Source organism: Camelus ferus, chromosome 1 (genome assembly GCF_009834535.1).
Source record: "Camelus ferus isolate YT-003-E chromosome 1, BCGSAC_Cfer_1.0, whole genome shotgun sequence".
Taxonomy (NCBI): Eukaryota; Metazoa; Chordata; class Mammalia; order Artiodactyla; family Camelidae; genus Camelus; species Camelus ferus.
Window position 1 is genome coordinate 111,882,880 of NC_045696.1, and position 23,963 is coordinate 111,906,842.

At 33.2% G+C, this 23,963-nt stretch overlaps 1 protein-coding gene across 2 annotated transcripts in view; it reads left to right on the forward strand.

Annotated features, from left to right (window-relative positions):
* The window catches only part of TOP2B (DNA topoisomerase II beta), a 57,838-nt gene that overhangs the window by 2,184 nt on the left and 31,691 nt on the right, over positions 1–23,963 (forward strand). Inside the window, exons 2-7 of one of the 2 annotated variants that reach the window (XM_032488420.1) lie at positions 10,564–10,734; positions 11,637–11,727; positions 13,030–13,093; positions 18,241–18,386; positions 19,271–19,368; positions 20,079–20,291. In XM_032488420.1, the coding sequence (XP_032344311.1) occupies positions 10,564–10,734; positions 11,637–11,727; positions 13,030–13,093; positions 18,241–18,386; positions 19,271–19,368; positions 20,079–20,291 (783 nt within the window). The remainder of the gene's footprint in view (positions 1–10,563; positions 10,735–11,636; positions 11,728–13,029; positions 13,094–18,240; positions 18,387–19,270; positions 19,369–20,078; positions 20,292–23,963) is intronic. The other variant, XM_032488430.1, reaches the window with a different exon arrangement.

Genomic DNA, 23,963 nt, shown 5'->3' on the forward strand with positions numbered 1-23,963 from the left:
TTGAAGTTCAATAGGAAATTTTCGTTTCATTTGCATAAGAAATTTCATGAAACTTAAGAGGTCTCATTCAATATCAGAAAAATTCATTTGAAACTAAAATTGACTTATTGATTAAATATGTTTATTATAAAACTATTAAGGGAAATATAGTGAAATAAGGAGAAGTAAAAATCACTTAATCTTTTATTTATAAAATATCCTCTTGTTGAATTAGAGATTGATTAAAAAGTTACGTGAGCATCTTTATGTTCATAATATGCATCACTGACCATAGACCATAATATAGTTTTATGGGAGGTAGTATAGGGAGATTGTTATGAGCATGGACTTTGATGTCAGATTGATGTGGATTCAGATCCTGTCTCTAACACATATAGTCATTGGGACTTTGCACAAAAGGATCTGATCTTTCTTAAGTTGCTCCCTCATCTGTAAAATAAGGTTGCATTGATAATTAAATGAGATAATATATGTTGCACAGTGCTGGGCTTTATAAACGTTTATTTTTATTGGTGAAGTTCAAGAAATGCGCACTGAGAATAATAAAGTTGCTTTTACGTAAAATATTTTTTTGAGCCAGGTTGAAAGCAGATTATTCCTTTGTAAGAGTTCAGGGGTTTGTTGCAGAGGTCATCTGTTTCTGAAGAGGGTTAACTTTGCCTGCTTTATTGAAACTCATGTTATATTGCTACCTGGTTGTGGGTTACAGGAAGAAATAAAAATGGAGTTAATCCCTGGTATCGTTCTTTTTCTGGAGGCTGGGAGAGTAGTGCCATGGTTGCTGGTATTAACTTCTGTTGGGATGCATGCTACCATGTAGTGTTAATGTTATCACTGCACAGAAACTTACATTTCAGTATCTGAAACCACAAAGCAAAGTGGTTTAAGATTGACATTAACTTCTTTTAATAGTTTATTGGGTTTGTGTTTGATTTTCAATATCGTAAAGAGATTTTTTAAAACTTGAAAAGTGAAAGATGTAAGTATTATAGAACTATTTTGAGTTAAAATTGACAGAAGCTACGAAGGCTTCTCTGAAGCAAGCAGAATTTCTTGAATTAACTTTTAGTTTTGTAAAGCTTTGATTTGTAGACCCTAATAGTCTTTTGTTCAGTCAGCCTTTTATCATGTTTAAGTGGTTGCAAAAAAAAAATTGTGGAAATATTAGAATACGGTTATTCACTGTGTGAATATTGATCTTTTCCCAGTACTATAATTTGGTAGATTAAAACAATACTGTAATGGGAAATATTAAGCATATAACATCACGATGACCAGAATGATATAGGAGCTTCCCTCTGTCATCTACTGTCAACAGTTAGCAGCTCAAGGTCACCCACCTTTCCGAACCTCATTATTTTGAAGGAAAGCAGATCCAACAATTATACACTTCATGTGTAAATATTTCAGTACTTATCTCTAAAACGTAAGTCTCTTAAAAAATATAAAACTACAATTAACACTGTAGTTTTTTAAAAGTAAAATTCAATAAAAATATAAAGCATACAAGCCAAAAGACTGGATATTTCTAATTCAGGAAACATGACTATAAATTTAAATATTGCTTAAAGATTTGCATTAAGAACTTTGCTTTAGCGGCTCATTATTGCAAGTCTAAACTCCTCAACTAGACTTGCAAGCCAGTTCTTTGATAAATTATGTGCCAATTGAAATTTATTCCATATCATCCTCATAGTGAGATTTCTTCCTTCACTGTCTCCTGCACATCATGTTTCTTTTTGTCACTTTACGTGTTTATCTTCCATCAGGAATGCCTCTTTCTCTTCTCTTTACCAGTCTAAATCTTACTCTTCAGAGCTAGCTCAGAGTGTCACCAAACTTTTATCTTCCAGTTTATACTCATCTTTTTCTGATACCCTTACGGATCATAAAACAAAAATATCTTTCTTTTAAAAGTAACTTTCATGTGTGAAACTCCTGAAGTCAGAAACCATGTATTTTACTTGTTTGTATCCTTTATAGCTTTCAGCAAAGAGCTGGATGCATAATCCAACCTCAGTTATGGTTAACCAATTAGATAATTAACATACTGACTTACTGAAAAGTCTTATTTCTTTATTAGGACAAGTGGTTAGGTAGCAGTTCTTTAGATAGATTCTCAAGTAACTAACTGCAGTATTAGAAACAATTTTAATAAACTGTGCTAACTTTTCTGAATAGACGTGGGTATGTTCACCAGTAGTTTCAGATATGTTAAATACTTAGGTGGTAGCAACAGTTGCATTTTACTAAGTACCTTAAAAAAAAGCCTCTTTTGTATTTTTAAAAATCTTAATACAAATAGGACCCAGTTTTAAAGAAGTGAGATTGTATAATTATTCCCATTTGCAGAGAAGGAAACAGGGGCTTAGACATTAGGTAATAAAGTGTTAGGCACATGGCTAAGGCAGAGGTGGGATTTAAACCAGGCTTATGTTCTTAACCACCATTTACACATTCCTCCACCTTAAAACATTAAAAACCAAAACAATTTGTCTTTTATACCCTGATATCACAGGATTAAAAAAAAGCCTCCTGGTAAATACCTATGTATCTCTCTTTCTGCTAACCTTTCCTTTACTTTTACACAAAAAGCTAGGGAGTACACTTCCTTTTCAGGGTATATGTATCTTTAATAATATTATAAGTATAATGCTTTTTAAGAGTATGAGCTATGAAATCACATCACTTGGTTTCATAATTCAGCTTCTACAAGTACTAGCTCTGTTAGCTCAAATTCTCCAGACCTCAGTTTCCTTGCTGTAAAAAGGAAATCATTAGTAACACTGTCTACTTCATGAAACTTTTATGAAGATTGATTGAGAATATTCATATAATTCCCATAATGCTTTGCACATAGTAAGCTCTCAGTTGAATGTACACACGTCTTTCCCACTTCTTTTTTTTTAAATCCAGTGAGAAGTATTTTCACTTTTTTCATCTGAGAAAATTTTTTTATATTGCAAAATGATCACCACAATAAGTCTAGTTAACATTTATCACCATACATAGTTACATATTTTTTTCCTTGTGATGAGACCTTTTAAAATCTACTCTTAACAACTTTCAAATATACAATGCAGTATTGTTAACTGTAGTCACCTTGGTGTACATTACATCCCAAGACTTGCTTATTTTATAACTAGAAGTTTATACCTTTTGACCACCTTCACTTATTTTATGCCTCTGACACCTGCTCTGGCAACCACTAATCTGTTCTCTTTATCTGTGAGTTTGGTTGGTTTTGTTTTGTTTTAGATTCCATGTGTAAGTGAGATCATGTAGTATTTGTCTTTCTTTCTCTGACTTATTTCACTAAGCATAATGCCCTTTAGGTCTATTCGTGTTGTCCCAAATGTCAAGATTTCATTCTTTTTTTATGGCTGATTAATATTCCATTGTATATAAGTACCCCATTTTCTTTATCCACTCATTTATTGATGGACATTTATGTTGCTTCTTTGTCTTAGCTCTTATAAACAATACTGCAGTGAACATGGGGGTGCATATATCTTTTCAAATTAGTATTTTTATTTTCTTGGTATAAATACTAAGGAGTGGAATTGCTAGATCATATAATAATTCTATTTTTAATGTTTGAGGGGCTTCCATATTGTTTTAGATAGTGACTGCACCAATTTACAATTCCACCAGTGTACACAAGGGTTCCTTTTCTCTACATCTTTGCCAACACTTGTTATTTCTTGTCTTTTTGATAATAACCATTCTAACAGATGTGAGGTGATATCTCACTGTGTTTTTGCCTTTCATTTCCCTGAGGTTAATGATGTTGAGCACCTTTTCGTACACCTGTTAGCCATCGATATGTCTTTGGAAAAATATCAATTTGGATCCTCAGCCAATTTTTTTTCTTGAATTTTGTTGTGGAATGGTATTTTTATTTTTATTGAGGTATAGTCAGTTTACAATGTTGTGTCAGTTTCTGGTGTACAGCACAATGCTTCAGTCATACATGAATATACATATATTCATTTTCATATTCTTTTTCACCATAAGCTACTACAAGATATTGAATATATTTCCCTGTGCTATACAGTATAAACTTTTTTTTATCTATTTTATGTATACCAGTCAGTATCTGCAAATCTTGAACTCCCAGTTTATCCCTTCCCACCCTTCTCCTCTCTGGCAACCACAAGTCTGTATTCTATGTCTGTGAGTCTGTTTCTGTTTTATATATAGGTTCATTTGTCTTTATTTATATATTTAGATTCCACATATGAGTGATATCATATGGTATTTTTCTTTCTTTTTCTGGCTTACTTCACTTAGAATGACATTCTCCAGGGCCTGGATGTTGCTGCAAATGGCATTATTTTATCATTTTTAATGGCTAAGTAGTATTCCATTATATAAGTATACCACAACTTCTTTACCCAGTCATCTGTCAATGGACATTTAAGTTGTTTCCATGTCTTGGCTATTGTAAATAGTGCTGCTATGAACATTGGGGTGCAGGTGTCTTTTTGAATTACGGTTCCCTCTGGATATATGCCCAGGAGTGGCATTGCTGGGTCATATGGTAAGTCTGTTTTCAGTCCTTTGAGGAATCTCCATACTGTTTTCCACAATGTTTGCAACAAACTCTCAGCCCATTTTTTAACTTTTTTTTTTTTGCTATTGAATTGTGTGAGTTCTTTATATGTTTCGAGTATTAATCCATTATCAGATACACGATTTACAAATATTTTCCCCCACTTGTAGATTACCTTTTAATTTTGTTGATGGTTTCCCTTTGCTGTGCAGAAGCTTTTTGATTAGATGTAGTCCCACTTGTTTATTTTTGCTTTTGATGTCAAGAAAAAAAAAGTTCATCACCGAGACTGATGTCAGGAAGTGTACTGCCTATGTTTTCTTCTAGGAGTTTTATGGTTTCAAGTCTCATGTTCAAGTCTTTAATCCATTTTGAATTAATTTTTGTGTGTAGTGTAGGATAAGGGTCCAATTCCGTCCTTTTGCATATGGGTGTCCAGTTTTCTCAACACCATTTATTAAGGAGATTGTCCTTTCCCCCTTCTATATTCTCGGATTCTTTGTTGTAAACTAATTGACCATATATACATGGATTTATTTCTGGGCTCTCTTTTCTGTTCCTTTGATCTGTGCATGTTTAAAAAAAAAAAAAAGTCAATGCCTTACCATTTTGATAATGATAGCTTTGTAATATAGTTGGAAATTTAGGATATGATGCCTCCAGCTCTGTTCTTCTTTCTCTGGAATGCTTTGGCAATTTGAAGTCTTTTGTAGTTTCATATAAATTTTAAGATTGTTCTATTTCTGTGGAAAATGTTGAATTTTGATCATTATTGCACTGAATCTGCAGATTGCTTTGGAGTGTATGGACATATTAACAATATTAATTCTTCTAATCCATGCACATGGGTAACTTTCCACTTATTTTTGTTTTCAATTTCTTAAGTCAGTGTCTTATAGTTTTCAGTGTACAGTTCTGTTACCTTTTCGGTTAAATTTATTCCTAGATAATTTAATTTTTGTTGTTGTTGCAATTGCAAGTGGGATTGTTTCCTTAATGTTTTTTTCCTGATAGTTTGTTGTTAGTTTACAGAAACATAACAAATTTTTGTATGTTGATTTTGTATCCTGCAACTTTATTAAAATTTTAATTAGTTCTAATAGTTTTTTGGTGGAATCTTTAGGATTTTCTCTATATAATATCATTTCCTCTGCAATTAGTGACATTTTAATTTTTTTCTTTCTGATTTGGATGTCTTTTAGAGAAAATCTATATTTTCTTTTTGTGGTGAACATTTAAGTATTTCTTATGATATTAAGTATCCCTCATCTTCTAACTCTCTCCTTGTGCCTTGATTTGGAAGGGCATTTCTGGAGGTGAATTGGTGGGTGACACATTGTTGGTTTTTGTTTTCATTGATGATAAGTAGATAACATGGCCCTCTCCATAGTCATATAGGTGAAATATGGCTAAAATGAATATCAAAGCATGGCAGCCTTGAGGGAGAAAAGAAGAGGAGATAGTATAAAGGATAATATGAAGTCTGAGGGAATCATTTATAGAAGATAAGAGAAGGGGCTTCTTGCTGAGCTTTTGCTACTTCCACCCTTGCCAGCTTGGTGATGGTGAGATTTCTGTGCCTGTTGTGTGACTGAGTAGCTCAGTTCCTTTTTTGCACCAACTGGCAAACCATCTCCTTTCCCCTCTTCAGAAGCAGTTTCATTCTTCCACAGGAAAATAGAAACTGTGGGTGATTGCCCCAAATTGCTGTATCTCAATTTCTGGTGTACAGCACAATGTGTGTCAATTGAATGGAAGAATGGAAGAATCTTTCTTTTTACAGAATGATCTTGGTACATCTTATTTCTGAAATTAGGAGTTAACGTGTTTCTTTTTCTTCTGGTTGTTGAAGTATTCTTGATAAAGATTGAGTCTTCAATAAGTATTAAGCTTGCATTAGGAGTTAGCATTATTGCAAAGGTGCTATAAAATAGACTAGTATTTTAAAATAGATTTTATGTGTTTTTATATTTTTGATACAATTTAAAAATTCTCAATAATGCATTGTTTAATATCGCAGCCAGCTTTTGAACTTTAGAAAAAATCAATTATGGCACTGTTATATGTGTAAATCACAAATAATACAATTAAAACAACTTTTATGTATGTGGAGGATATTTTTAAATATGGGTTTATTTTGCATTTTCATGTTTTCTGTGGGAACGAAAATGTTGCCCTGAATGCTTAGATTCCATTGTAACTGGGTGCTGGAGTTATTTATTACTATAAATAATTTGGTGATTTGTCCGTACAAGCAAAGACAGTAAAATAAATTACAAATAAACTTAACTCATAAATTTTCCATTTTATCAAACCTTAATGAAAATTTATTCAGAATGTTCTTGGTAATTGATTATTTTTAAGGGCATACTATTAATTTTTATTCAACATGTAATAGTGCAATTATTATAGTACAAGGCATTTTATTGCTATGAATGTATAAGATAAGAAGTTAAATCATTTTTAAATAAAAAAACCTCTTGTTTTCAACATTTAAAATGAGCATAATTTTCTTAGCCTGTAGATATCAATTATATATCACTCTCCTTTATCATCTGGAATTGAGTGATTTTTATAAACATCTAGATATGAGTTTGCTGGGCTGTTTTTGTTGAGGCTAATTTCTTGATTTCTATTGAAATATTATCAGCAACAATGTTTTAACTGAATTTCTACTCAGAGTGACTTTTTAAAAATATTTTTTTCTGATATTTTCAAATTTTTGTTTAAATTGAAGTATAGTCAGTTTACAGTGTTGTCAATTTCTGGTGTACAGCAGACTTTTTTTTTCTTTGAAAGAGCTAGAGATAGTGATATTTATATCTGCAGAGAAGGTAATCAATGAATTTTTCTCATTTAACTTCTCTGTTTTCAGGCCAAGGGTTTTTGTATTCACACCTGTTCTGGGGTGGGGTCATCCCATTGCATGGGGAGGGGGAGGAAGTTGCCCCATCTCCCCTTACTGTCAGATTTTGATCTTTAGTGGTCTGGACAGTATTCAGTGGGCAACTTACCGCTAATAAACAGATGCTGCAAGAGACCATTAAATCCAGGCTTCTGTCAGAAAAGCTGACAGACCTCTTGGGAGAGAGCCTCCTGTGTTTGCTGCCCGTGAGTCAGTGAGCAGTGCAGGCTGCTGCTAGTTGAGAGTAGAAAGGTAAGAGACAAACCTGGCCATAGTGTTGATTTCTGCTTTGTGCGCTGCCAAGACTGCCCGGCTTGTTTGGTTTGGTTTCACTTACCTTTTTGCCTAGATTTTAGTGAGAAAGTTAGGACTGCAGAAATAAAAAGTAGATACAAACAGTGCCCCTAGAAAGAAGACACTTTTTATTTTAGCTTAATTATGTTTTCACGTATGTAGGTTAGTAAGCTTATAAAATACTTTAGTATATATTCATTGTAGAAAATGTCTATTAGAAAAGAAAATGAAAATGACCCAGGTTTCTACTTCTTATAAATAACCTTTTTGATATTCTGTTGGATATATTTCATATTTTTTCCTAGGCATGTATATGTTGTGTATAATTTTTTTCTGGTGAAAATGGGCTCATTTTTTATATTCTTTTTGTAACTTTTGTTCACTAAAGAGTATAGTTTTAATAAGCTACTAATTTTAAAATGCTTGATTATATATAATTTTATATAAAAGTTTAGAAATAGAAGTTTATAATTAACACAGGTATTTTTGATATATGTAATTGAAAATATTTACTCAATGAAATATCCAGGTTTAAAGGTTTATGTGAAGTTTTAGGAATTATTTAATATAATTGAGAGTTAATTTGAAGTATCTATAGATCATCTATTTTATTATGATATTCTATAAATAATGCATATTCCTTAATGCTTTGCTTGACTTGAAATAGAATGATACTGCTGTTTTTTCTTTCCTCAACACTTGTCATACGACATTTAGGAAAAAATATTTTGGCATCAAATGTTTTAAGTATACTGTCACACTTATTTTCTAATATATTATTCCTAGAGAAAATTACAAATAGTAATCTGACAAAGCTGAAGACATTTTACATATTCTCTGATTTTTGAGACATTATCCTAGCAAGAATAACAACTTTTGAACTTTAGACATGGTAGGGGCAGGCCAAACATTCCTTACACTCATATTCTCATATACCCATTTGGAGACTGGTTGTAAGGGGATATGAAGAAAGTTTTTAATTCTTGAAAAAAGTATTGAGGAAGGGCTTTACCCCTGTTTTCCATACCGGTGTGCTATTTTAGCTCAGTGTTAATCAGGGCCAAAAGTAGAAGCCTAAATTAGGTAGACATGAGCCTCTATTTGAGTCGAATCTGAAAAATATTTTCTTTGTGGTGAGATTTGTTTTGGAGGAGTAGCCTGGGATAGGAAGGCCTTTACCTGCATGGTTGTTACAAGTTCCTGACCTTTATGCCAAAATTGCAAACGGTTCTAAGTTAATGGTAAGAAGTTAATGTTACCTACCTTTGAATGCATGCATTTATCATCTCTTAAGCACTTTCTTAAAGATTGTGGTCTTAGCCATTATGATCTTTGTTCTAACTATTCTGAGGATGCATTTAAAAAAAAACAGTTATGTTTTTATTGGTATATTTGTTTCTATAAACTAATCAGTTATCTCATCATGAAAAGCAAGGAACATGATTAGGAATTTGGAGACTGTCTAGCATTTAAAAAACATAGTTTCTCTTTTTGGCCAGCTACTTCATCGTCTAACTCTTGACAGAAATAGAATATGAAGATTTTATGAAACAATTATTTTCTTGTGTCCAAAGCTACTTTTGGCTCTGAGCAGTGTTAATGGATAACCTTATAAATGAAAGAATGTATAAGAAAATCTCTTTAATTTTATGTAAAATTTATATCATTGGAAGATTATAATTGATGTTTGAATTTCCATAGACAAAAGGTAAAATTCTTGTCCTGGTTTAGACTACTCAGAGATTATGTTTTGATTTTTGAACATAAATTTGACATATCTTTAAAAACAATAACTTTGAAGGTGGTGGTATGGCTATGTTTAGGTCTTTAATTGAAGTGGTATATTGCTTATTCAAATGCACAAAACCTTTCTGTCTCTTATTATCTTCTCATTGTTTCATTTCTACTACAACTCAGGGACCTATGGAGATATCTCATTGTGTCTTATATTTGAGTAATTTTTTGACTCTGAAAACAGGCCATCATAATAACTTTCTTTTAGTGAGATGTCTTACTTCTCAGCATTAGGGAATTCCAGAAGGAGAGAGATGTGTTCTCTGCTGCTATTAGGAAAAAGGGAAATCTCCAGACGTTGGGAATTTGCATTTGGGATCCTTGTCTACTGTAGGAATTAGAATTAGAATCGCCCAGTTTTGCCTCCTTGGAACTGGCAGAGAAACTGGAATCATAGGGTGCCTCAGTAAGGGGCACCAGGTGCTGATATGTAAGGAATTATTGACATGACCTACAGATGTGTGAAACTTGAGATTTCATAAAACCATGCTTTGTATTCTCGGTCATATCAGTATATACTAGCCACATAGGTGACTATTTTGTGTAGGTTATTTTTGCCCACCCTTTACTATAGTCTTCAGTAGCTTAATGGCAGGGACCTTACATCTGGAAGCTTTTGGGACCCCTTGAGCCAGCCAGGTTCAGTCATTGTAAACCTATAACCTAATCAGACCTCACATTCCTTGGAAAGTTTTGAGGACTGTAAAAAATTAACCTGATATGTTACAGAATTGGGAAGTATTTCTATTTCTAGATTGAGTAGTTGTAGGCCGTTCTCGCTATTCTGGTGACTATATACCTACTTTTTGGATTCAGTCAAAACTGCAGTTTCACACTATATTATAAAAAGAACTAGACTGTTAGTAGACAGATCTGTGTTCTCTTTAGGACTTAAAAATCAATGAGCCTGAAAGATAATTTTGTTGTTAAAGATAAAATCTATGTCATGTGTCCATATACATTTTAGTTTACCCCTTGGTAGGTTATTTAAATTTGATTTTTTGGTTAATTTTAGACTCTTTTTGATCAGAACAATGCTGCAAAAAGAGAAGAGTCAGAAATTGCAAACAAAAATGATCCTTCGAAGAAGTTGTCTGTCGAGAGAGTGTATCAGAAAAAGACACAACTTGAACACATTCTCCTTCGACCTGATACATACATTGGATCTGTGGAGCCACTGACACAGGTAATTATTATATTTTATTGAAATTAGGGGATGTCTCTCTATATCTGCTTTTTAAAAATTTTTGTAATTATGTGCTTTGTGAGTACATAATTTCATGTCTCTGATAATAAGCAAAATAGGGGAAGAGAAATCTAAGAGGTAGAAATGTTTTCATTTCCTGCTAGAGATTTAAAAAATTAGGAGAAAAAAACTATCAGAAACACATAGAGTATAGAGAAGAAGTATACAGTAAAATGGTGCTATATGAACTTTTTAAAAGTTCTTAAGTTCATGCTGTGGTTTACTTTAAATTCTAGAATTTATATATACACATTAATGATTTTGTTTAATGCTTACTGTGGACTTGGCTAGCACACATTATCTTATTTGATTTTACCAATTTGGAAACTAGGTACTGGTATCTCCATTTTATAAATGAAAGCACTGAAGTTTAAATAAATTTCAGTAACTTGCTCAGGTCTCTCAACTAGTGAGAGCTGAGATTCAAAGCTAGGTGTCTTTGACTCCAGAGGCATGGTGTGTTCATATTATTTTGCTCTGTGCTACTTATAGTATAGAGAAGTATAATGTATGAAGTAAACATGTAAATATATGGGTTTTTTTTTTCTATTTGGTTTAAATAGCATTTCTCACAATTTTTCGTGCCTTATATTAAAACTGACTTTATTTGTGTATGAGTAAGAATACAGATTAGATACAAAATGAACAAGTTCTCAATTTTGAGGCTATTTAAATTGAATATGAATACAGTGAGGTTGACTGTAACTGAAGTAGAATGTTTTTCTACTTTGAAGGTCTAAGTAATTACAGAGCAAATGACAAAGGTAGATTTATGCCTTGTGAAGTTGATGGTAAACACTGTTTTACTTCATCAGTTCTTTTGAATTTTTCTTTCGATGCAGCTAATGTGGGTGTATGATGAAGATGTAGGAATGAACTGCAGAGAAGTTACCTTTGTGCCAGGTTTATACAAGATCTTTGATGAAATTTTAGGTGAGTACTTGCTTAAGATTTAATGCATCTGTTTTTAGTGGTATCATTGTAATGTCCATATACATATAAAGCCAGATTTGTTAATTTAAAAGGATGTCTCTGGCTTTTATGCTGAATATGAATGTTCCATTCAGAAAATTTATATCACCTGCGGTAACAGTTTTGTATCTCTGTGCATCATATCTTTGTGTCTCAGTTTGTTTGTCTATAAAATGTGTTGTATTTGATCAATAATTCCAAGGTTAGTCTGTGGTCCTGTATGTGCAGTCATCTGGGGGTTGCTTGCATCCCAGGCATCTGGGAGGGCGTGTTAAAATAGAGATCAGTTAGTTTGAGGTGAGACATATAAAACTTGTGTTTTTCACCAACAAATCTGGTGTTTCTGTTGGGCAACCAGGTTTAACAACCATTATTCTAAATATCTCTGGCCTTTCCAAGTCATATGATTAATTAAATCACAGCGAAGTGTGGATGCCTAATTGACTCCTAGGGAATGCTTGCACCTTGGAAATGTTTTTAGCCAAGAATTCTCTGTAGAGACCTCATCAGAACCACTTGAGGTTTCCTAGATGGCTGGGTTGTATGGATCTTCAGAGCTAACTTCAGTCTTTGGGAAATGATAGACGAGTAAAACTTCTTACTTATGTTTTATACTTTTCACTCTTGCCTCCCAGCTACCTACCAGTTTTAATTTTAGGTTACACAGTGTTTATCAGGAATATATTCCTTCTGTGCTTGAAGATCAATTTGACAGCTAGCTTGCATTCAGGTTTTACTAAAGCAGGAGTTAATATATGCAAATATATTATCATCAGTTATAGTTCATAGGAGTTAAAATTTTGACTTCCAAGGGTGCTAAAGACTGCCTTTATAATTCAAAAATAACTGGTTGCAGCTCAGTCTGTCTATAAAATCACTAGTTTATTGAAAGAGATCAAGAGAAAATAGTTATTACCAAAATAAAATGTAATTAAACCCAATTTTTTACTTTTAGACCTGGATAGGGGATTGTAAACTAAAGATGTTTGGTTTTTTTTTTTTTTAATTTGTTTTTATATATCACAAAATCACCCCCCCACCTTGTTTTGTGGTAGAAGACATAACAGTAATTTGGTGTGACATAAAATTTAAAAATACTGTTTGGAAAATAAGGTTTTGCATTAGAAGTTAGCAGTGGTTATTTTGACTATTACTGTATGTAGACGTTTACATTAAGGAGTGATGCACATGCAGCTGTGTCCATATATGTTTATTGTAGCTTTTTATATATTTTATTACTCATCAAAATATTTAATTTTGTAGTTAATGCAGCTGACAATAAGCAAAGGGATAAGAACATGACCTGTATTAAAGTTTCTATTGATCCGTAAGTATATTTCAAGTTTAATTTTTTTGTGCTAAGTTGTCTTGTTCAGATAGTTCCCAACTTACGAATATTCCTGAAATGAATAATGCCTGCAGTTAGTACCCTTTGGTTTCCTGTAGCTTGAGACCTTGTTATTTTTGCCACTTTTAACCAGAATGCTATATACTTGTATAGTTTCCTCTGTCATTCATGAACTTTTTCTCCAACATACTTCCTTATGGGAGCACTTAGAGACCATTTTCCTCCCTCTTTGATGCTTTGGGTGTTGTTTCAGCTGCTAGAATAGCCACTCGATCTTTTCTTTCTTACTTTTGCTTTGGTACTCAAGGCTAAGGGCTGTTGCTAGTACTATTCCAGTTACGTTATGGGTTAAATTAATTTTTTCTTGACCAGTATTTGGACTTTTCCATAATTTATAACACCATTTGTAAATTGAGAACTGCTGATTTTATAGAATGTATACCAGGTGTTCAGCTAATCACTATGATGATTTTTTGGAGGACTGAGGGGGACTGAAAATAATAAAGTTTTAAGTTAGAAATACAGGTGTTAACATTTACCCTGTTTCACCGGTATGCCTTTTGTAAGGTATTACTTATCCTTCGTAAGATATTCGCTCGAAATTTAGCGTGATCTAAAATTTTTTCTTTAACATGAAAATTTAATAATTCAGTTATATTAATAATAATCTAATTTCAGAGGGCTTGGTTAAGATTAATGGCATAATAAAAACATGATTTATATTTGGTTACACCATGAAGTTGACTGCATTTTATATGAAAATATTACCACATAACTATACTGTTGAAGTTCTTGGTTTTTCTTTTTCTTCCTTTTTTTTCTTATTTATTTTTCACTTTCATCATTTTTATAATGAGTACATTTTTGAGAATTTATATCGTAAGATGCACAGGATACTTGTAAGTTATAGCTTATGCAGACATTTAAGATAGTTTTAAGGAAATTTTAACTGTTAAGATTTCTTTTTTTCCATGTTTAGGAAATGGTCAATTTAAAATGATACTATGTTTTAGGAGAGGTAGTAAGGAGTAATAGATGTTGAATGTTTGATATCTTTAAGCTTTTTAAAAATCAGAGCTGAAACATTTTGATTGAAAACTAAGGAAGAGGGCCTTTTCTTAAATACATTATTGATGAACATGGTTACAGTTAATTTGGTTCTTATTTGTTTTGGCCACATTGATCTCTCAATATGGACTTAAAAAACAGCTTACATAGAATTCCATCATAGCAAAGTAATCAAGAACGGCTCCTGGTGGCATGTTTTACCTTTAAGTTTATTACAGGTTCTGGACAAAGTAATTGTATGTAGCTAGTGCCTTTATTGCTGTCTTTCAATTCCCTTTTCATTCAACACACATTTTAGTGTGAACGTAAGAGTGACATAATTAAATTTATTTGGTTCTTAATGGCAATCAGATATCAGTGCTTTTTTCTTATTTATCTCTACGTCATTTTCACTGCTTCTGCTAGAAAGTTCTTTTATTTCAAAACAAAACAAAAATTCAGATGGCTACTACAAGGAAGAAAGGGTGAAGATAGTATATTTTTCACCTCTCCTTTCCTGTTTTACCTTTTTTGTTTACAAATTATTGATGAGAGACTATTGAGTATTTCTCCTTTTAACTGAAATATATATTTTATACACACACAGATATATATATTTAAAGTTGGCAGTAGATAAAAATTTTGGGAGATGTTGCTGATCCTTATATTTCATTATTTATTTATATTTTATTTCTGAATTTTATCAACATTTTGTCCTTTGTGAATTTTCTCCCATAAAGTCATTCTTTATATTTTTCCTTTATTACATATATACAGAATTAATGCTATTTTTATTAAGATAGTTTTATTTCAGAGATGTAATTTTTGCTTAAATTAGATTTCTAACTTAAGAGGTCATTTTAAGACAGAATTCGGATGGGGAAAAGTACTACTAGGCTGTTAACCCATTTTTCTCTGCTGTCCATTTTTTATATTCTTTGAGTTTCGTTCTTTTTAACATTTTTGTACCGGAGATTTAATTTTCTTTGTGCATGTGTGTATGTGAACTTTTTGTCTGAAAGAGAGGTTAAATTTTGATAGTGGGTTAAGTGTGGAGTATATACAGCATAGCTTAGCTCTTACTCTTTCTCTTTCAATAGTACACTATGATGTGGAGATAAAATTTAAGTAAGCAGCCATGGTTGTAAAAGACTAGCAAGGAATAGTCTAGCAAGCAATGCTATGCAAAATTTGGACATCAGTTCTAGAAAGTTAGAGAATTTGAAGCAACTTCTTACAGGGGAGCTTAACACCCACAACGGTTAGTATTGAAACAACTTATTTGCCGGCATCTATTTGATTAAAAACAAACAAATGTTGAAAGCACATCAACCAGAGTTCTAACTATTCCTCTAGTTTAAGTATTCTTGGGTTGAAACTTCTAAAGCTGTAGCTTAAAAAAAATAATATACACTAATACTGAAATATATATACATATAGGTATACATTAAAAAAAATGGGCTTCTATATACTATTTTGTGTCTTGCTATTTTTATTTGACATACTGTGGACAGTCTTCCTTATTAACTTGTGTAGATCTACTTAGTTCTTTTTAACTGTACCTAGGTATTTTATTATGTCATCATGTCATAATTTATTTAACCTCTTTCCAGTTGATGAATGTTGGATATTTAGATTGTTTTCCAGGTTTCTTTTTAGCTTTAATTATTTTGAAACTTTATTTGTAGTTTATTCAACACATCATTCTTTTTCTGAATATTTCTCTGAAAATTATTGTTAGAGCCAAAAAAAAAAAAGGTTTCAAAAGAATTCTGAATCATTGTTTAGAGATTACAGAAATAAGTACCAGATCTAGGAAGTGAAAGATTGAAATTTTGTAATAGAGGTGACCTTGAATAGAAAGTTTCAGTTTCATACTGATAAAGGCGTATAGAATGTAGGCGATATTAAGACTTTTTCTTTTTTGGTACTGTGATGATAATGAATTTACAAAATACCTTATTTTGATTATAGTACCACATGTGTTAAATAGGATAAAAATTTTTTAAGAGTTTTTTCATGAATATATTGATTTTTGTGTCTTTCTGAGATGTTTAAGATCTGTAATTTTCCATTCATTATTTTTCTTTATTTCCTTCAGAGTTCTTCCCTATTAGTTTTAAGCTCCATGATGTTTCCTGTAAAAAAAAAATAAGTACTTAATAAATTATAGATTTTAAGCCTAAGCTAGCTATTTGGAAGTCTAAAAAAGTAGTCTAATACACAGTCCTTGTTTCTAAGACTCACTGTTTTTACCTCTGGTGATAGGATACACAAGGCGAAGTACAACAGCTAATTTGAAACTGTTAACATAAATATTTAGCTATGTATTCTGTAGAGAATATTTATCCACAAGTGAGATAAGCTAATTATATCCTGAGGTCACTAGTAAATAATTTAGTTTTTTTTTTTTTTTTTGCAAGTCTTAGTATAAGGAGGGTTGGGAAACATTGGTAAAAGGCTTATGAGAGAACTGAAGTCATACATTGATCTTTGAATTTGGGTAGACAAAGAGAGGAAAAACATATTATAAGCAAGGGAAAGGCCAGTAAACGAAGAAATGGAGGAGTTGGGAATGAACATGGACAAGTAATAAAACTGACCTGAAGAAGAATAGGATGCATGTTGCAGAATAGTGGCAGTTAAATTTGACTACAAGTAGGGATGTGGATAACAGGCCTTGAGCTTGCAGTAGAAGACTGTTAAACTTCATTTTATAGAAAACATGGAGCAACTGCTATGTACTGGAGCAAGAAATAGTGTTATGAAAGATGTGGTTAAGTCCATTGTAATACAGAATATATTTGAGAGGAGTGACTAGCTCTTTGGCTATCTCTGTTGCAGTGATCAGTATTTAAGGTGATACTAATCTAGGCTCATATACTGGCATTTGGAATGAAGGGAGGTCAGATACTGATGAAATGAATCTAATAGGAGAAACTAATGTCTTCGTGACTAAATGACTCTAGAGAATGATCAGGAGATAGGAATAAAAATGATACCAAAATATGAGCCTTTCCAATTTGGAGAGTTGAACCTGTTGTAGAGTGAGGGAAAGAATAGTTGGTTTGCTGATTTGGGGAAAGACAATGATGTGTTAAAAGATATTTTTTAGTTTCTTTTAAAAAACTTTTTTGATTTAATTAATTAATTTTCTTCTGGATCTTTCATTTTCATTTTGGCCTTTATGACGTTCTTTTTACTTGTAATAACTGCTCCTAGTATATCTAGAGAGATTAAGCCCGTGTATGTGTGAGTGAAACACTGTGTCCAAGAATAACTGTGAATCAGATTGGCAAATGGTAGCATTTTGAGCCAGTTCTCAGTGTTGGCTATGAAACTGTGTTTCTTTGCATATTTGGCTCTTTAGTGGGTAAAGGCATCATGAATGGTATATGCTATGTAAAACAATAGGGTAGGCAAAATTTTCCATCAGGACCACTGCCTGTATCAGCTACAGGAACATCAACTCCATTCCATGGAGGGCTAAAATGGATGGTTTTGTCATTAAAAGACCTAAAATATGTAATACTTACATAAACCATTAAAAGTTAGTTTAGAACAATGATTGCCACAATAGAAACAATCTTCTAACATTTAGGCGGAGAATGGAATACATTTCAGGCTGTTTTTCCTTTTCTGTCTGTACTGCTCAGCAGTCAGATAGGAAATGAAAATGGCCATGGCCACCCACCCTGCAGAGCTTGTGGTTTACAGGTGCTTGACTGGCAGAATGAAGCAGGAGCGTCATGGCTAATATGTATGAAAAGAAAATGGGATCAATAGCCAACTTCTTATAAATGCCTCACTGCTTTTTCTATTGAGAAGAGTTTCTTTTCCTGAGAAATTTTGCAGTATTGCTTGCAGATCTTAGTGATCCTAATCTGAGTTACGACTCAGGGATAGAAATGTGTGTCCTCAGCAAAGTACTTTATTGGTGATGAGTGAGTATCTTCCAATTGGTAAAGGCTGGCATTTTGCTTATAATCACTTATTCTGGATTACTTTACTTTTGATGGGAATTACTTGATACATCTTTAAACTATTTTAAGCTCTAAACTCTGCTCATTTATTTACAGTGAATCTAACATTATAAGCATTTGGAATAATGGGAAAGGCATTCCAGTTGTAGAACACAAAGTAGAGAAAGTTTATGTTCCTGCATTAATTTTTGGACAGCTTTTAACATCCAGTAACTATGATGATGATGAGAAAAAAGTAACAGGTAAAGTCTAAGTGGCTGATCAGAATTTTTATTGAAAAATATTGCTCTCTTAACATAAAATCTCTTACTATTTCTATATAAAATATTACAGAAAATGAAACCTGTATAGTTTTGTTGTGAGAAAATTGTTTTCAGGATTAATATCTATAAAAAACTGTCAGTTATGAGTATTGCCTTGCTTATAGTCTGTTAGAGACTTTTTAAAAGCTTAACTCTCATAGTACATTGACTTATGCTAGAACTCTTAGAACTCTAACCTGGCTAACAGTTTGAGTTTTCAGTTAGAGTACTGATGAAAGTAAGATGTCTATGATTCCTGTATACATGAATTTGTTTTCACATAGGCACCATGTCTTTTGGTATCAATTAAGTTACTTTTAAACTGCTTTCTTTAAGAGGGTCAAGATTGAAAGTCTAGGCTGTATAAATAGAATTGAAAGTGCTTTGACCAAAACCAGATATTTTTCTACTTATTGACATTTCCAGAGTAGATTGATAATTTTTTTCCCGCAAACTGAGGCTCTAGGAAGTTATATAGAATAAAATTTTGTCATAGAGAAGTGACTTTGATAGAAAGCTCAGATTTCATACTCACATAGACTTACTGGATTATAGGAGATACAAAGCTTAATTTTTTGAAGTTGTGATGAAGATAATGAATCTACAAAATGTATTTTTTAATTATATTTCTATATGTGCTAAATCTTAATTGTATTTTTCTTTAAATGAAGAATCTAAATATACTTTGAAATAGTCAATTGATGATTAAAATAATGCAATAAGTGAAAACTGTTTTGCAACAGACCTGCCCTATGGTAGGTAAAGTAACAAAGTTCCTTTAAAATAATTTTCATTAAACCTTTCACATTTAATTGTTCTTACAGGTGGTCGCAATGGTTATGGTGCAAAACTTTGTAATATTTTCAGTACAAAGTTTACAGTAGAAACTGCTTGCAAAGAATACAAACATAGTTTTAAGCAGGTATGACAGAAATGTGTCTAAGTCTTTTTAAAAAAATAATCATGTTTGTTGCTTTGCCAAGATAATAGAACCTTAGATAAATTGCAGTGATACCCAAATAGCTTTTTTTTTTTTTTAAAGCATTAAACAAGTCATCAGAGTAAAAAGACTTCAGAATGCCTGGGAGATTTTATTTAAACCTGTCTTTCTCCCATTCCTTTAAAACAAAATGCTTGATTTAACAGACTTTTCCTTTAACCTGTTTAAGCAATAGGGAAAATGTCCTGAACCTCATAGACTTATTAAGAGGCATCCACTTAGCATGTTTGAAAAATTCCTCATTGACTGATTTGTCAAATTTATATTTCAAAATTTTATCATATTTTTCTTTTGTAGGCTTTTGAAAAGTTTGAAGTTTTCCATAGGCGAAAATAATTTTGTCAGGAAAAGCATCATACCTTTTAATTTTTGTAAAATCCTATATATGGTCATGTTGAAGTATTTGAAATATATTTAACAGCAGTGTATGAAGTTGTATTGTTTTGCTTATTTTCAACACGAGGGTGTATTTAAATTTTTTTTCATTTCTAATATCAGTTTCAAGGATTTGTTTGGTTGTAAAGCTGAAAAGTATAATTGTGGTAAATGAATGTATTTTATTAGCTGAGTCTTTATGTATTATCAAATACAGAAGCATTATAGGAATATTTGAATATTTTTTTCTTTTAAAGACATGGCTGAATAATATGATGAAGACTTCTGAAGCCAAAATTAAACATTTTGATGGTGAAGATTACACATGCATAACATTCCAACCAGATCTGGCCAAATTTAAGATGGAAAAACTTGACAAGGATATTGTGGCTCTCATGACCAGAAGAGCTTATGATTTGGCTGGTTCATGCAAAGGAGTCAAGGTTATGTTTAATGGAAAGAAACTGCCTGTAAGTGTCCTACAACAGTTGATGCTTTGTTAATTTATAGACAATTTATAGTTAGATCTTGCTTTTTAAATCTGATCTGTTAATCTCTTTTAACTGATTGTTTGGATGATTCACATTTAAAGTGATTATTGATATATTTGCATTAAATTTACCATCTTGCTATTGGTTTTTTATTCATTTTATTTGTTCTTTGTTTCTTATTTCCTCTTATTCTGCCCTCTCTGGTTTTAATTGAGCATTTTATGGTTCTACTTTATTTCCTCTATTTACTTATTATTATACTTGTTTTTAAAACTTATTTAGTGGTTACCCTAGGGTCTATAATACACATTTGTAAATGATTTGAGTCCACTGTCAAATAATTTATCACTTAATGTGTAGCAAAAAGACTCTGTAACAGCATATCCCCCATCTCTTGTGTCATTGTCATCATACATCTCACTTTTACTATGCTATAAACAACAGAAGAAGAAAGAATGAGATGGAAGAAATATTTGAAAAAATGGTGGCAGAAACGTTTCACAATTAGTGACGTTGTTGTTAATGCTTTAAGCAGTCAGTTACCTTTTAGAGCTATTAAAAATACAATACGTGGAATCTAAAAAAAAAAAAAAAAGAAAAAACAGGACACTAATGAACTCATTTACAAAACAAAAACAGATTCACCAGACGTGGTAAACAATCTTATGGTTACTGGGGGAAGTGGATGGGAAGGGATAGATTTGGGAGTTCGAGATTTGCAAATATTAACCACTATATATAAAAATAGATAAAAAACCAAATTCTTCTGTATAGCACAGGGAACTATATTCAATATCTTGTAATAACTTTTAATGAAAAAGAATATGGAAATGAATATATGTATGTATATGCATGACTGGGACATTATGCAGTACACCAGAGACTGGCACATTGTAATTGACTATACTTCAATAAAAAAAAAAAGTAGGTAATTTAAAAGATACAGTAATTATATTTTACCTTAATTTATTCCATTTCTAATGCTCTTAATTTCTTGATGTAGATCTAAGTTTATGATCTTAATCATATTTCTTCTACCTGGAGATATTCTTTCAACATTTATTTTCTGTAGGGTAGGTCTGCTGGCAATAAATTCCCTCAGTTAATTTTTGTCTGAGAGAGTCCTTTTTTCCTTCACTTTCAGAGGAGATAGAATTTTATAGGATGTAGAATTATGGGTTGACAGGATTTTTTCCCCAGTCCTTTAAAAATTCACTGTTGTCTTGCTCGCGTGGTTTTCTGCTGTAGTTCATATTCTTCTTTCTCTGTTCATAAGATGTTTCTTTTTCCTCTGGCTACCTTGAAGATTTTCTAATTGTCTTTGGTTTTTTGAGTCTCATACATTTAGGTGTACATGTGGGCTTTTTTGCTTGTTGGTTTGTTGGTGGTGTTTTTTGTTTTTTGCACTTACTCTGGTGTTTTCTGAGCTTTTTGGATCTGTTGTTTGGTGTTAGTCACTAATTTTGGAAAATTTTTGGTGGTTATTTCTGCAGATATTTCTTACGTGCTGGTCTTTCTTTTCCTTCTGGTATTCTAATTATGCATATGTTACAGGGTCCCAAGCTCTTGGATGTTTTGCTCTGCCTTATTCTCTCTGTTTCCTTCGTGTTTTAGTTTGTTTAATTTCTATTGTTGTATTTTCAAGTTCATTGATTTTTCTTCCTCTACTTTGTCAAGTCTACTGCTGGGGCTGCCAAAGGCATTCTTCATGTCTTCTACTGTGTTTGATGTCTAGCAGTTCCATTTGATTTGCTCTTACAGCTTCCATTTCTGCTGAAGTTGCGTGTTGTCTGCCTTTCCCGTTAGAGCGTTTAACATATTAGTCATAGTTATTTTAAATGCCCTATCTGGTAGTTAAAACATCTGTGACCGATCTAAGTCTGGTTCTGATGATTGCTTTGTCTTTTCAGACTTCTTTCTTGCCTTTTGGCGTGCCTTGTAAGATTTTGTTGAAAATCAGCTATGTTGTATGAGGTAGTAGATGCGGAGTAAATAGGCTTTAGTATGAGGATGTATGTTAATCTGTGCAAGAAATGGGTTGTGTTGCAGTCTGTTGTTTCTGTAGTTACTAGTGTTGAGGTTGGTTGTTGCAGTGGGCACCAGATACTTAAAATTCTTTTTTGTTTTTGTCATTTCTCTTTGCTGTGGCTCTTCCTTTTGAGCTGCCCGTCAAGGGGGGTCTGTCTCTTGTGGCTCTTCCAGCTGAAAACCACTGTTACTTTGGAGGCCTGGAGCGTAATTGTAGGTTGTGGGACACTCTCATGTCTGATTAGATCTCAGACTTCGGAGTGCGCAGTGGGCCTGTGTCTCAGGGGTTTGGCCTTCACAAGAGTGTCTACCCCAACATTAGAGGTAGAGATTTTTCCTGTGTCCTCTATTCTTTTTCCCCTAGTTGCAGCAGGTAACCACAGTGTTCTCATTCAGTATTCTTCAGGCTTCCTGCTCCACAGAATGAGCCTTTTTAAAATTTAAACTTAAATGAGATGGGAGTGGGAAGAAGTGGGGCTGGGCAGAATTACTTTATCCCAGCTATAGTGATAGCTCACCATTGCTTTCCAGTAGTGTCCTTCCCCTTGTAAATTAAGCTTTGTTGTTGATAAGGGAGCTGAGTCTGGGTGGAATTCCTAGGGCTGCTGTCCTCCAGCTGGCACCACAGGGGATACTTTGTCTAGATTTCTTTTCTGTCTTCCCTGTGAAAACCTGCTGGGATTCCTGGAGGAAACACCTGCAAAAGAATAGGAACCCTTTTGACTACAGCCCTCATGTAGTTCACATACTCTCACTAGTCCACACTTGTCTATAATAGTAATTTGCCAAAATTTCTGGTTTAATGTTCATATGGGCTTATATGATGCTAAGCAGCTTCTGCTCCAGTTAAGCAGAATGCTTATGATGCAGGAAAAATGGATGTGGGGCGTGAGGAGGGCCGTGTCCCAGGCTTCAGTTGAGCCCCTGGGACGTTCCCTGCCAAGTGTGGGTCCTTGGCTTCACGAGGAAAGAATTCAAGAGCGAGCCACAGTTGAGTAAAGGTAGATTTATTTAGAGAGATACATCAAAAGGCAAGAGAAAGGCCATGAGGTGTGGGGGTTGGGTGTTCAGATTAGAGTAAAAGTAGGTACACACTCCATAGACCGAGGGTGGGCCATCTCTCAAGAGGGAGAGAGAGGGCAGCAGCCGCAAGGCACCCTGTTGCCAGTTTTTATGGGCTCAGTGGCTTCATATGCTAATAAGTGGAAGGACAAGTCTAACTAGCCTGGGGAAGGGGCTGGGATTCCCAGGAAGTTGGCCATTTCCCACTTTCTGACCTTTTGTGGCTAGCTTGGGACTGTCATGGCGCCTGTGGGCATGTTATTTATCATGCTAATATATTACAGTGGGCGTGTAATGAAGCTCAATTTCTGCTAGAAGTCAAATCTCCCACCATCTTGAGCCTCAGGGCCTACTGGGGGTTGAATTCTCCACCATTTTGATGTTAATTGCTGTATCATTCCTTGAAGGGCTGTGCTCTGCCCCCTTCCTGTCTCACTTAGGTTCTGTGTCTTCCTACAGACACCTGTCTCTCTTCAGATTTAAGATGGCTAGCTGTCCAGTGATCTCTGTTTTTTGACGGTTCATAAAAATTTGTTGTCTGATCAGCTGTTTTCTTGTAAG